At 39.1% G+C, this 15,011-nt stretch overlaps 1 protein-coding gene across 34 annotated transcripts in view; it reads right to left on the reverse strand.

Annotated features, from left to right (window-relative positions):
* DLG1 (discs large MAGUK scaffold protein 1) overlaps positions 1-15,011 on the reverse strand; it is a 441,602-nt gene that overhangs the window by 359,178 nt on the left and 67,413 nt on the right. The window contains exon 1 of one of the 34 annotated variants that reach the window (XM_073358935.1): positions 13,542-14,008. The exons of 32 other annotated variants lie outside the window; for them this stretch is intronic. In XM_073358935.1, the coding sequence (XP_073215036.1) occupies positions 13,542-13,733 (192 nt within the window). In that variant the 5' untranslated portion in view covers positions 13,734-14,008. Of the gene's footprint in view, positions 1-13,541; positions 14,009-15,011 lie in introns of those variants that run through there. One more of the 34 variants, XM_073358947.1, reaches the window with a different exon arrangement.

A 15,011-nucleotide genomic window follows, 5' to 3' on the forward strand; every position in this document is an offset into this window, starting at 1 on the left:
CAACCCATGGAACTCTTTGCCAGAGGATGTTGTGAAGGCCTGGACTATAACAGGGTTCAAAAAAGAAGTAGATCAATTCATGGAGGATAGGTCCATCCATGGCTATTACCCAGGGTAGTCACAGAATGGTGTAAGTAGCCTCTGCTTGCCAGAAGCTGGGAATGGGTGACAGGGAATGGATCACTTGATGGTTCCCTGTTCTGTTAATTTCCTCTGGTACAGCTGGCACTGGCCATTGTCGGAAAACAGGATACTAGGCTAGATGGAGATTTAGTCTGACCCAGTATGACCATTCTTAAGCCTAGGCAGTTGGTCTATGGAATTGTGAGTTCATCTGGGGCTGAAGAACAGTGGAAGAACAAAACTTCCCTAAACCTCTATTTGGAAAAGTGGAAGCTTTGGGCCTCAGGGACTAACTCCACATAATGGGAAAATGCATGATGTCCAAACTAAAATATCAGTCTATCTCCCTGAAATCTCATGGATGTCTAGCTGTCAGCTCAAGCCATCTCCACTCCCTCCTTTCTCAATCCCTGTGGACACCACCACCATTTTAGCTATCACTGAGGCCCATAACCTGGGTGTCATCTTCGACTCAGACCTGTCCCTAGCTCATCAAATCCAGGCTATGTCTAAGTCTTTTAGATTCTTTCTCCACAACATTCCTAAAATATAGCCTTTCCTATCCATCCATATAGCTAAAACTCTGTTCCAGGCTCTAATCTCATGTCTCAATTACTGTTATATCCTTTTCTCTGGCTTGAACAAATTCAATCTACCCCCACTCATATCTTTCAAAATGCTGCTGCAAAAATCCTTTTGCTAGCTCGTCACTTTGACCATGCCATCCCTCTCTTTGCTTCCCTCTACTGGCTCCTTCTTCGTTCTCATATAAAACATAAGCTGCTTCTCTTCAGTTTCAAGGCTGTTCACAACCTCTCCACACTCTCCCTATCTTCTCTCATTCAGCAACAAAACATCAGCTCTTGACTCCGATCACCCCATGGTGTCAGCTTCCATTGCTCAATTGTTAAATTTCCAAACAAGCATCTTTGTACTTTTTCCCATATGTCCCTTACATCTGGAAAGAGCTTGATGCCAACAAAAAAAACCTGAGAATGACTAGGCTACTGCTAGTCGAGAGGTCATCTAGTCCAGTCCCCTGCACTCAAAACAGGACTAAGTATTATCTAGACCATCCCTGACAGGTGCTCGTCCAACCTGTTCTTAAAAATCCCCAATGATGGAGATTCCACAACCTCCCTAGGCAATTTGCTTAACCACTCCGACAGTTAGGAAATTTTTCCTTATGTCCAACCTAAACCTCCCTTGCTACAATTGAAGCCTGCTGATTCTTGTCCTATCTTCAGAGGTTAAGAAGAACAATTTTTCTCCCTCCTTGTAATAACCTTTTATGTACTTGGTAACCAATACTGTCTCTGTTTCTTTGTAATCCACCATTGTTCTGTCTGTAGCCATCTATCGTCTTGTGTCTTACACTTGGTTTGTAAGCATCTGGGAGGAGGCAGGGACTGCCTTGTGTTCTATATTTGTACAGCACCTAGCACAAAGGGGTCCAGGAAGGAAGCTTACAAGAAGTGGAAACTTGGACAGATGACTAGGGAGGAGTATAGAAATATTGCTCGAGCATGCAGAGGTGTAATCAGGAAGGCCAAAGCACAATTGGAGTTGCAGCTAGCAAGGGATGTGAAAGGTAACAAGAAGGGTTTCTAAAGGTATGTTAGCAACAACAAGGTGGTCAGGGAAAGTGTGGGACCCTTACTGAATGGGGGAGGCAACCTAGTGACAGGTGATGATGAGCAGGTGAGCAGCCCTAAGTGGTGAAAGAACTGTTAAGGACTATTTAGAAAAGCTGGGCATACACAAGTCCATGGGTCCAGATCTAATGCATGCGAGGGTGCTGAGGGAATTGGCTGATGTGATTGCAGAGCCATTGGCCATTATCTTTGAAAACTCGTGGCGATCAGGGGAGGTCCCGGACAATTGGAAAAAGGCAAATATAGTGCCCATCTTTTAAAAAGGGAAGAAGGAGAACCTGGGGAACTACTGACCGGTCAGCCTCACCTCAGTCCCTGGAAAAATCATGGAGCAGGTCCTCAAGCAAACCCATTTTGAAGCACTTGGAGGAGAGTAAGGTGACCAGGAACAGTCAACATGGATTCACCAAGGGCAAGTCATGCCTGACCAACCTGACTACCTTCTATGGTGAGATAACTGGCCCTGTGGATATAGGGAAAGTGGTGGACATTATATAACTTGACTTTAGAAAAGCTTTTGATACGGTCTCCCACAGTATTCTTGCCAGCAAGTTAAACAAGTATGGACTGGATGAGAAGGTGGATAGAAAGCTGGCTAGATCATCGAGCTCAACAGCTCGATGTCTAGTTGGCAGCTGGTGCAGTGCCCCAGGGATCAGTCCTGGGGCTGATTTTGTTCAACATCTTCATTAATGATCTGGATGATGGGATGGATTGCACCCGCAGCAAGTTCGCAGATGACACTCAGCGGGGCAGAGAGGTAGATATGCTGGAGAGTAGAGAGAGGGTCCAGAGTGACCTACACAAATTGGAGGATTGGGCCAAAAGAAATCTGACGACGTTCAACAAAGACAAGTGCAGAGTCCTGCACTTAGGATGGAAGAATCCCATGCACCGCTACAGACTGGGAACAGACTGGCTAAGCAGCAGTTCTGCAGAAAAGGACCTGGGGATTACAATGGACGAGAAGCTGGATATGAGTCAGCAGTGTGCCCTTGTTGCCAAGAAAGCTAACGGCATATTGGGCTACATTAGTAGGAGCATTGCCAACAGATCAAGGGAAGTGATTATTCCCCTCTATTCAGCACTAGTGAGGCCACATCTGGAGTATTGCATCCAGTTTTGGGACCCCCCACTACAGAAGAGGTGTGGACAAATTGGAAAGAGTCCAGTGGAGGGCAACGAAAATGATCAGAGGGTTGGGACACATGACTTAAAAGGAGAGGCTGAGGGAACTGGGCTTGTTTTGTCTGCAAAAGATACAAGTAAGGTGGGATTTGATAGCAGCCTTCAACTACCGGAAGGGGGGGGTTCCAAAGAATCACAGAATATGAGGGTTGGAAGAGACCTCAGGAGGTCATCTAGTCCAATCCCCTGCTCAAAGCAGGACCAATCCCCAACTAAATCATCCCAGCCAGAGCTTTGTCAAGCCAGGCCTTAAAACCCTCTAAGGATGGAGATTCCACCACCTCCCTAGGTAACCCATTCCAGTGCTTCACCACCCTCCTAGTGAAACAGTGTTTCCTAATATCCAACCTAGACCTCCCCCACTGCAACTTGAGACCATTGCTTCTTGTTCTGTCATCTGCCACCATTGAGAACAGCCTAGCTCCATCCTCTCACCTAGGTTGTTCTCAGTGGTGGCATAGGACAGAACAAGGTGCAATGGTCTCAAGTTGCAGTGGCAGAGATCTAGGTTGGATATTAGGAAAAACGACTGCACTACGAAGACTTTAATATATGCCTCCACCATGTTCCCTTTCTGAATCTTTTCAGATGACTATGAAATAACGCAATATCCCCAGAGGTAGTCAATTATTTTTTGTCAAGATCCAAATGTCTTGGTCAAGGTACAGTTAAGGTCCAGGTTTCAGAGTAACAGCCGTGTTAGTCTGTATTCGCAAAAACAAAAGGAGTACTTGTGGCACCTTAGAGACTAACCAATTTATTTGAGCATAAGCTTTCGTGAGCTACAGCTCACTTCATCGGATGCATACTGTGGAAAGTGTAGAAGATCTTTTTATATACACACAAAGCATGAAAAAATACCTCCCCACTCTCCTGCTGGTAATAGCTTATCTAAAGTGATCACTCTCCTTACAATGCACATGTTAATCAAGTAGAGTAGGGGCGTTAGGGGACGAGACCTGAGGGGGACGAGAGCTACTTGCGCTATATTGATGACATCTTCATCATCTGGACCCATGGATAAGAAGCCCTTGAGGAATTCCACCATGATTTCAACTATTTCCATCCCACCATCAACCTCAGCCAGGACCAGTCCACACAAGAGATCCGCTTCCTGGACACTACAGTGCTAATAGTCATTATGCAAGGTAACCTATTTCCCCTTGTTTTTTCCTACCCTCCCCCCTTCCTCGGACGTTCTTGTTAAGCCCTGGATTTGTGCTGGAAATGGCCCAACTTGATTAACATACACACTGTAAAGAGAGCGATCACTTTAGATAAGCTATTACCAGCAGGAGAGTGGGGTGGGAGGAGGTATTTTTTCATGCTTTGTGTGTATATAAAAAACATCTTCTGTATTTTCCACAGTATGCATCCCATGAAGTGAGCTGTAGCTCACGAAAGCTTATGCTCAAATAAATTGGTTAGTCTCTAAGGTGCCACAAGTACTCCTTTTCTTTTTAGTTAAGGTCCAGACTCCGGAGGAACATGTTTTCATACCACAGTAATGATGATAATAAATAGAAAGATTTCACGGTCTGTTCAAAAGTGTCTGGCGGTCCAGATTTGGCCCATGATCCACCTATTGACTGCCCCTGCCCTAGATGCAGAGGGATGCAGGAAGTTGCCTTTATGAGATGAGATCACTTATTTCACATTTAGTCATTGCATTTGATGGGTCAGATTGTGACAGAGCTTGAAATTTAGGCCAACCTCCCTGCAGGAAGGGCAATGTTTTCTGTTGTCAGGAGCAACAAATCTTGTTTTGGGGAGGAACAAGAAAGAGAACCTACCTAGTATCCTGGGATTTTATTTTTTTTAAACAGGAAGTAATCTCTGCCACAAAAAGGGTCAATTTAAAAGAAAGCTCAATATTAAAGATGTTTCTGATATACTCCCTAAAATCCTATGGATAAGTACCAGAAGGAAAAAGTAAAACTGCAAAAATGGAAAGACATGGGATAAGCACATTCAAAAAAGAACTACGCTGTCATGAGACAACATCTCATCATAACATAGGACACTGGAACAAATGTCTCAGAGAAACTACGGAGTAGTGGAGGACATGAAATCCCACCCAATATGCAAAGCAGGTGGTAATCTCAGCTGTAGAACAGATTAATCTCCATTTTTTTTATTGTGTTAGCAGTCATGGAATACCTTCTCCAAATAAACATCCATTTACTTTTCACAATAATTTGTTGGTTATAAGAGGAAAACCCAAAAATCTGAGTAAAATTAATTGTTTAAATATTCTCTTTCGTGTTTGCCACTTAAGGAAGGGAAAGTTTCGCTGCTTGGAGCAAACGCCATTTCAACCAACACAGGACACTATACATGAAGATCCTCAGCTAAACATACCTTTCCTGTCACTAATGAATCAAGAGCCTCCTGGCAAGCTATTAAGATCCCATTCCTCTACTCTCCTTCACAGTTATACCTGACACTTATATTTTCAGTTTCTCACATCCTCTGCAAGTAAGTACTCAAATAACCAGACATAATCAAAATATTATGTATTATATACCTGCCTTTTAAATATTCTACATGCAAACGTGACCAACTTGCTCATTTTATAACAAAGTATTAAGACAATATAGTAGTAACAATTAAATAATTATTTCCCTCGACAAATCAAACTTAAAATAAACACTTATTTTAAAATGTTGTAAATCCGATCAGATTCTATTTGATGCAAGGGATCCATCTATCAAAGGTTATCCGCTTCTGAAAGTTTTAGAGGAAAAACAGAGTAATTTCCATTTAAAAAAAAAAATAATAAAAAACTTTCACCGCCAACTTGCTATCAGACAAATACTGACCAAGCTAGTGAACTTTCTCCTTTCCTGTACTTCTTGCTGTAACTTATTATCCTGTCTTTAGCACAGAGGTAGACAAGCTTCGTTACTAAACATTTTCCACATTTTTTTTTCTCTCTCACTTATTTTTGCTTGATTCACTCTATAAATCTCTGTTCAATTAAGCTGTGGGTTAACAGTATAGTTAAGATTTTATGCATATGTTTTCACATTAACAATGCATTCCAAACCAGAGACTAATATCTGAATATAAAAGTTAACTCAACATGCACTCACCAATCTTACCATTTAAAGCAAATTATAATGAACTAAATACAAAATCAGAGGAAGATTTTAGAGAATCATAAAAACAGTCAGGAAGGTTCTACTGTAGGCTTATGACTAGGCTTATAACTATTGCTTTATCCATGTACTAATTAGCCATTTATGTTTTTCTGAGCACGTCAAAGCCATGCACCAACTCTTAAAATTGCACAGCTTGGACTTCTTCACCATGAAGGAGTAATTCCTACAACAGCTCTGTTAAACTGCTTTTTACAAAAAAGAAATTGAGGGGAACATTGTTACCATACCCTCACCACCAATTTCCCTTTTTAATGAAACCAGTTTAACACAATAGACCTAGAAGATTTTCTTTTTACAATCTTTAGTTGAAAAGGCAGCCAAGGACCGTAGTGCTCCCTCCTATGTCAGTCAACTCACCCTCTTATCTTCCCCATTCCATCCACGCTCCTAATTCTTTTTGAAGTTTACAGAATCAAAAGACAAACAGGCTATGGGCTTCAAGTGGGCTTACAGAAGAACAATGGAGATAAGGAAGAGCTACTTCCACCTCTCCACTACCTGCCCATCTTATTTTAGTTGCCCTTTCAACAGTACTGTTTCCAAGTTCTTGGGTTCATTTTAATGTAGGGAAACCAGGGCTTTTCAGTTTCTACAAAAACTACTGAGTTGAGAGTGGACTTGAAATGCTAATGAAAGGCCAAAAAGGCTCCCAGGAGACAGACAGCAAGTAAAACAATGGCCAAATGAGGCCTGGGAACATAAGAGAAATAAGAGAGAATATAATATATTTTGAAAATTGCACCCAAGGTGTTTTATATAACCTACTACTCAGTATTTCCTCCGACTGTTGTACTGCAAGATAGTTTTCATAGTGGAAGGATATGATACATACATCCAAGAAAAAGCGGTGTTAAAACATTTTTGTTTAAAAACAATTTGAAATTGTAGGTCCTCACCAACACCAACAAAACAGCAAGTACATGACTGAGCTGTTGGTGCACCTCACAATACACACAAGCATACACCAACAGCATACTAATGTACTCCTTATAGCCTACAGTGAGGTCCTGTCAACTCTCTGATGAATAAGGCTTTAAAAATAACTGACATATTAAGTTTATTTATGAATGTGAGCATCCTCCTAACATGCTTTGGTTTTACCATACATTTATATTCCTTGAAATTTTTAAGTAACAAAATAATTAACTTACTGCATGACAGATTACTGAATCTATTCTTATTCCAAATACAAAACAAACAGCAAATACAGGGCAATACACAGTGCCTCTGTCCAATTAAAAGTCTCAACACTGCCAATATAGCAAGGACAAGGGGGTATAGTTGGTGCACTCCAGGATCCTATATATAAATTGCCACTTGGCTAAAAAAGAAATAATATATTAGAGCATCTGGGTCTCAGATAAGTCACAAGATCTTGTTTTCTGGTATCCAGAGTATCTCCTCCTTTGAAGCATGTATATCAAGAAAATAGACCCCTCAGATGCCTACAAAAGTGTTCATGTAGATTTTCATTTTGCCCAAAGGGTTGATCATAGTAACAGCTGCAATAAAAACAACCTGTTACTGAATAAAAGATCAGTGTTTAACATCTTACTGAATTTACTAACAGTTACAAAATTGTATAAGAGCAGAGAATTATCCTACCAGATTGAGTCTCATGGTTTGGTGTACTCAAACCCAGGAACCTGAGGAACCTTTTGTGGAATAGGTGAGTGTCCACATAAAAGCAAGAATCCTTCGTGTTGAAATCTGCAAACCATGTGCCCTTCTCCACAGAGGGGATTACTGATGCCAAAGTGATCGTGCAGAATTTTGATTTTCTAATAAAGACATTCAGCTGGAGTAGATCGAGAACTGGTTTCCATCCAATGTTTTTTTTCTTGGGAACTAAAAATGTAGGGAGTAGACCTCTTTCCCTTGATGATGAGGTGGCACACGCCTTACAGCTTCTCACTGAAGAAGAGAGTCCACCTCCTAACAAAGGATCTTCTTTGAGAGTGCTCCCTGAAAATGGGCTGGGAATGGGGTTTGTATGATTGGGAGGTGACAAACTCAATTACATAGGCAGAATCAATCATCTCTAACACCCACGTGTCTGTCATTAGTGACCTCCAATTGTGAGCAAAGTGGGTGAGGCAGCCACCAAAGATTTGGGGGGCAGTGTAAAATGGCATTAACACAGGAACATAGTTCTCAAACATCTTGTAAGAAAGAAACACTTAGCTAGAGGGTAAGGCTGAGCTGTGGCAGAAGATGTGGAGAAAGCCAGGTGCCTAGGTCTTTGTATCCTCTGGCATTTATGCTGTGGTTCATAACAGTGCTGATGACACAATGGCTGAGGGTGGGGTGTCTTGCTCTGTATGCTTGTTTGTGGCATCTCCTTTCTGGAGCCAGCATATAAATGCCCAGAAAGCAGAGGGTTGTTCTAGAGTCTGAACAAGTGAAGAGACTCAGGGCACGTCTTCACTTCACTGCCGCAGCAGAACTTTAATATGGCTGTGTAGTCGCAGCACCAGTGCTCGGAGCTCACAAAAGCTTATGCTCAAATAAACTGGTTAGTCTCTAAGGTGCCACAAGTACTCCTTTTCTCTCTCTCTAGAGCTCTCCCAGCGCTATAAAAAAAAACCACCTCCACGAGGGGAGTAGCTCCCAGCACTGTAGCACTGTCTACACTGCCACGTTAAAGCGCTGAAACGTGCAGCGCTCAGGAGGTTGTTGTTTCACACCCAAGTGAAGAAGTGGTAGTGCTGTAAAGTGGCACTGAACCAATCTTCTCACTGAACCAATTACCCTTATTAAATGTCAGCTCTTCAGTAATATTTGATATTACTGAGGAACCCCAAGGAATGTAGCCAAGATTCATGCCTCATGACGACTGGCCAAGCTATCCCTCCAGAAACAGTATCAGCAGCATCCACTGGAGCCTGTGATGGTAGGTGCGATCCTTTCATTTGTGTGTCAAAACTGAAGTCAGTACTTACACATCCTTATTATTTCATGCCATACTCATGTGTTGACTAAGATGGAGTCAGGGATGGATCTCTTCTTCTAGGAGCAGATTTTGAAGAGGTTCTGTCTTTGTGCTTGTGAGTGCGCCCCTTGCTCTTGTGAGAAGCCTTGGGAAGGGATTCCTTGGGCTTAGAAGTTGTTACCTCAGCTCCTGAGCTTGTGCTTGGCGGAGCATATTAACATAGACATAGGATGTCCCTGGTCCTGATCCAACTAGGAAATGTTTTGATAGTTAGGTTTCAGAGTAACAGCCGTGTTAGTCTGTATTCGCAAAAAGAAAAGGAGTACTTGTGGCACCTTAGAGACTAACCAATTTATTTGAGCATAAGCTTTCGTGAGCTACAGCTCACTTCATCAGATGCATTCAGTGGAAAATGCAGTGGGGAGATTTATATACACAGAGAACATGAAACAATGGGTGTTACCATACACATTGTAATGAGAGTGATCAGGTAAGGTGACCTATTACCAGCAGGAGTAATAGATCACTATTGTCACTATTGTCATGTTTGTCACTCATGGAGAAGGAGTGGGGACAGGAGATACAATTCTTAAACCCCCGGACTCTGGGCACAGTCCTTGTCTGTGGGAGAAAGAGAGCCCCCAAAGTGGGAAGTCTAAGGTATACTAAATCTAATAAATACTAAGAAGTATTTACTATACATATATTTATTTACAGATCAAGATGAAAAAGATGGAGGTAGCTGTGGACACAGAATTACAACTCAGGCTATGTGGCGGGAAGAAGGAACTGGAGAGGCAGTGGTCCACAACACTCCTTATACCCTCAGTTCCAACTGCACAGGTGCAGACCAATGAACATCACTTGTTAGAAATCTCCAGCTTCAGGTGCATGGCACATATGTGTACCCACATGTGGAATGCCCATAAGAGCCAGCACTCAAAGCAGAACCTAGAATTTTCTGGAACTCAAAACAGCCCATCCACTTTAAGGTAAGGGTTTTTAAGATATTCTAGAATGATACCTTAAGTTGAAAAATTTTAGCCTGGGATGATTTTTCTGTGGCCAAATTATAAAACCATAAAAATATGGAACTAACACTTGAATCTGCAACTCACCTTAGCTAAGGTTCAAATGTGCCTCTGTAATACAAACAATAATAAAAGGAAGTGTTTCTGTAGCTTGTGTGTTTTCATACATTTCTAGACTGATCAGGGTATAAGGAATTCAAATATACATGGGAATTAATGCCCAATACATAACAATTTCATCCAAAAAGTTTATAATTCATACTCAACAACACTAACATGGTAAAATTTTGTATTTTGTGAATAGGCTTTTGCCATCAAATAATGGTGCTGGTGTTTCCTTTAACAACTAAGACAACAAGGGAGATGCCTCTAAGGCAGTAGCATAAGGCATCTGTCCAGTTCAGATAAGGGAGACAACCTCTTGCAGTTGCAGAATAGTTTTTTCTTATGTGAAACTTCAAAGAAAGCATGAGAAGCATGCATAATTTCATTGAAATGCAGAGATTTTATGTCAGTTTCAAAAGAGACAAAAATGTAAATACAAACAATTGCAAAGGCATCAACAAAAACTTGTATGTGACAACTTCTATTTGTTCTCAAATTTCATCAGGAGCAAATAACTATCAAATTCTATATGGACTAATCAAGGAATCATGAATTTTCTTATCCATTTGAGTGTGTAGGGAAAAGATACTGCAAAACGGAAAACTTTTCATTTAATACAACTCTCCACATGAGCTCAGTTTGCTCTACGTGTGTGGAAATGAAAAGCTTATTCTCCCTTACTGCACCATAGATGCAGCTGATCAATATACTGTCATTTAAACATTAATTCTTCAGCTTTTTGATAACCTACAGTATTCAAAGTGGTTCATGTTTGAAGGTAATATTTTTACACTTATAAAAGAAATAATATCATTTATTAATGTTTTTCCCTTTTTAACATTTCACAAAATTCACAAATTAGGATTTCCGAATTACATTACTTCTGCATTATCTGTGCATCAGTCACTTCAATAAACAGTCAGTGAATTTAAGATTTGGGATTTGCATGGCTGCAATACAAAGGACATAGGTGCTGCATTAGCAGTAGTAATAATCTGTGCCTTTAAAAAGGAATAAAAAGACTGATGTTTAAGACAATTTGAGAACTATAATAAATGTGGAACTGCTGGGAGTTTTATTACACTGAAAGGAAATATTCTCTTATTTTTCTGTCAGATGCATTTCAGTTTAAATGAATATTAGATATCCAAATAGCTTCACTAAAATCATTAAAGTTCTATGATTACATTCGAAATCAGACCTTTTAAAAAAAGCCTCCTAGTTGTTCCTATTTCTGCATAGGTTGAAAGGATTAGTACTGGCAGCAACATCACTACAGGCTCCCCACAGCAAGGCCCTACAATGTTCTCTATAAAATTGCTTAAAAATACTTTTTCCTATTGTTCCACCAGGGGGCAACCATGACCCTCAACTGGTATTTAGAGACCTTGAAACTGTAAATGGTCATAGCTTCCGTTTCCACAACATATAGCAAGGCCAAGAATCAATCCAGAGCCTATAATACACATATTATACCTCTTCTACACACAGACACCATACCAGATATAACTTATTAAAGTTAAGGCTAATATAATTGGTCTATTCATCATCGTCATCATGTTCCCATTACGTCTCTGGCGATTAGGGCAGCGAAGAAGCTCCTCCACTCTTGTCTGTTTCTGGCAAGTCTTTCAATGGTTCCCCAGCTGTGTCCCAGGTTTTTCAGCTCAGCTTCCACAGCTCTTCGCCATGTTGTTTTCAGGCGGCTTCGTTTTCACTTGTGTTAGGGCACCCGTTAAAAAAAAAAGCAAGGAATTTTACTATATATTGAGTCACTCCCACCAAGCCCTTTAGAGCGGAGACAAGTTTTATAAGTTTGTAAAGTGCTATATAAATTTGTGCCACTATCAGAGATCATTAATAATAATATATTTGGACAGATATAAAAATACAGATGCACAAATGAGAGCATGTACAGTGAAAACCGTCACTACTCATATCTGACAGAAAATAATGACTTTCAAAAAAAGAGGGTAGCTTCTAGATGTTTTATTTTGCACTTAAAAGGAAAAGGTTTGTCTCCACAATTTTTATATGGCAGACTTTAAGAACATTACATATTTTAAAACATTTTAACTCTCTCCTTGGATAGCATCATTCTTGAGTTACTACATATTACAGAACCTGCTACAATCAGAAAGGGCTTTTTGTTTGTTTTTTCATTTATTTAAAGGGACAACGGGAATCTCATTAAGTAATGTCTATTCCAGTTTTTTTATTTATATAAAAAAATTAAATTTTCAGACTCTCTAAAAGCATGCTGCAGAGGATTTGTTTGCAAAACAAAAACAAAAAAAAACCAAACACCTAGCTAAATCCTTGTCTAATGGAAATGAAGGATTCAGATTTAAACATTATGTTTAGATAAGCAAATTAAACCCATTCATATAAATTTAGATTTACACTATGAGAAAATTCTTTGTGCACCATTCTAGGTATGTATTTTTTCTCTAATAAGTAACAAACCCATTCCATTTTCAAATATCCCTCAAATCATTAACAGACTACATCAACCTGATTATATATAGGCACAAAACAAGTATTTCTAAATCATAATGAATTTACCTGAAGATTGTATTACATAAAGTTAAATGTAAAATTAAAATACATGAAGTCTCAAATTGCTGTGTTTTCAAACTACCTGTTTCATGTTCTGTTAAATTATGAACTTTGGTTTCAAAAGTAACTTTTACCCACACATATTCAATCTTTTCAACAGAAGGCTTTCAATGTCTTGAGTTCTATTAATATAATGTAATATATACACTAAACTTAGTACAATAAAATAAATATTTTGGAAAACACTGAATTAAAGATATTTCATTTCATTATTAAGAAAATTATTAAAGTGTATATATTTTATTACTCTATAACCCAAACAGTTGATTTCAACCTAAAATGACTAACAGCCTAAGGGCACTGTTAAACCCAAACCTGCCACTAACATTTGCTTCTATCAGTATGATGTCAGGAGGCATTTCCAGCCCTGCATATCAATGGAAGTCTCCTGTGTATTTAATTCTTTACAGCTGAAGAAAATGAAAGCCAAGTGCAATAAACGATTACATGATGATTAATGGAGAATGACGACATTTTACATGTAGCATTCAGCAAATTCAAAAGATCCTTTTGCATAGCATCTTAACAGCAAATGTATATAATTCATTACTTTCGTCAGATTCACAGAGCACTGGTAATTGACTGTAATAAATGGAATAAAATACACACCATTTAATCTGAATCTTAATGTATAATCACATTACTTTAACAACATAATGACTTAATCACTAAAATTCTATTAAAAATTACACTCAGATTTTCAGGAAAGCCTATTTAGACCCACCTTACATCCAAACATTAAGGATATGGTGTTGTTGGTGCATGCCACTTTACAGTGGCAGAGCATCGGAGAAAAGCAATCCAAGTTTTTGATGCTAGGAGACATTTTTTCAGACCTTGGGCACTTCAATCGATCCGTTATCGAGATTCCAGAAAAATGCCTCTGTAAATGTTGCTTGCTGCTTGTTTTTGACATTTAATCCAGGTCCATAATGCTGAAAGATAAGCTTTTATATAAAAATAGATTGCATTCTTCAGGAAATTTTTCTCCCTTAGAAATCAGTTCAGCCTTTTAGGACTGCAATTGAAAAATCCTTGTGTCCATTTTCAAAACATTAGACCCCTGCTTTCTATTTAATTATAATGATAATATCAACATGAACGGAGAACTGTACCAAGGCCCAAAGTCTTACTGGGATCCTCGCAGCCAGAACCAAGACTCAAATCACCAGGGCAGCTCCACCTGCTGCAGTGCAAGGTCTGCTATCTCCTCCACAAGAACACAGGCAACTCTAGCAAAGCCACTATGCTGGTTGCTTAGGGGGAGGGGCACAAGATGTTGCAGCAAGGGACTCATTACATGGCCCGATAGAGATGAACCCAACACTCTTCCTGGAAGGTGCTTTCGCACTGCACCAGTGACCATAACAAAAATCTGATTTAAACACACATATGCATAACTATAAAAAACGGAATCGGTATGTTTGATGATATAATGTGTAATTTATATTAGCTCTTTCAGGGAAAAGATACAGGCAACAGTGAAAAAAATCTAGCTTCATACATACATAATGATCAAGATCTTAATCCTGAACAATTCCATCAAATAAAAATCAGATGAAAAATTAATATTGATCAGATATCTGTCACTATGTTAAAACAAACTATTAAAGATGGTTTAAGAAAGTTTTAGTCAACTCAAAATGTCCTCCCAAATTTAGTAGAACTGTTAAAGTTAAAAGACACAGCTAAGAAAATAAGTGTATTTTCTTGTAAAACACTCTGAACCAGATACTCTATAGATTTTTTTTATTTTTCTCGACCTAACAAACCATGCATAATCTAGACTATGCAAACCATTCGATAAATACTAGGTTTTACACAGATATTCTACTTATTCAAGAGAGAAGACATCTAAACATATTTTAAGTATTTTTTTAATTCAAAGACCACTAAAGCATTTTTCCCTAAAGCTAAAGATCTTTTGCTTTGCATTTATAGTATGTCAATACTTAGCTGTTGCACATTTTAAAAAATTAATCCTTGTTGATCCGTCAGGGTCCATACTAGGACTAGAAGTATAGCAGTATATTTTATATTATACATTTCAATTTACCTTTTTTTAAAAAAAAAAACAAAACACAACCAATGCACTGGTTGTCAGAATTTCTAATGTAATGCATTAATTCCTTACAAATAAATTATTTATATTAGATACAGAGGAGAATGTGTCCCCAAGGGATTAATATTGCAT

Source organism: Lepidochelys kempii, chromosome 9 (assembly GCF_965140265.1).
Source record: "Lepidochelys kempii isolate rLepKem1 chromosome 9, rLepKem1.hap2, whole genome shotgun sequence".
Taxonomy (NCBI): domain Eukaryota; kingdom Metazoa; phylum Chordata; order Testudines; family Cheloniidae; genus Lepidochelys; species Lepidochelys kempii.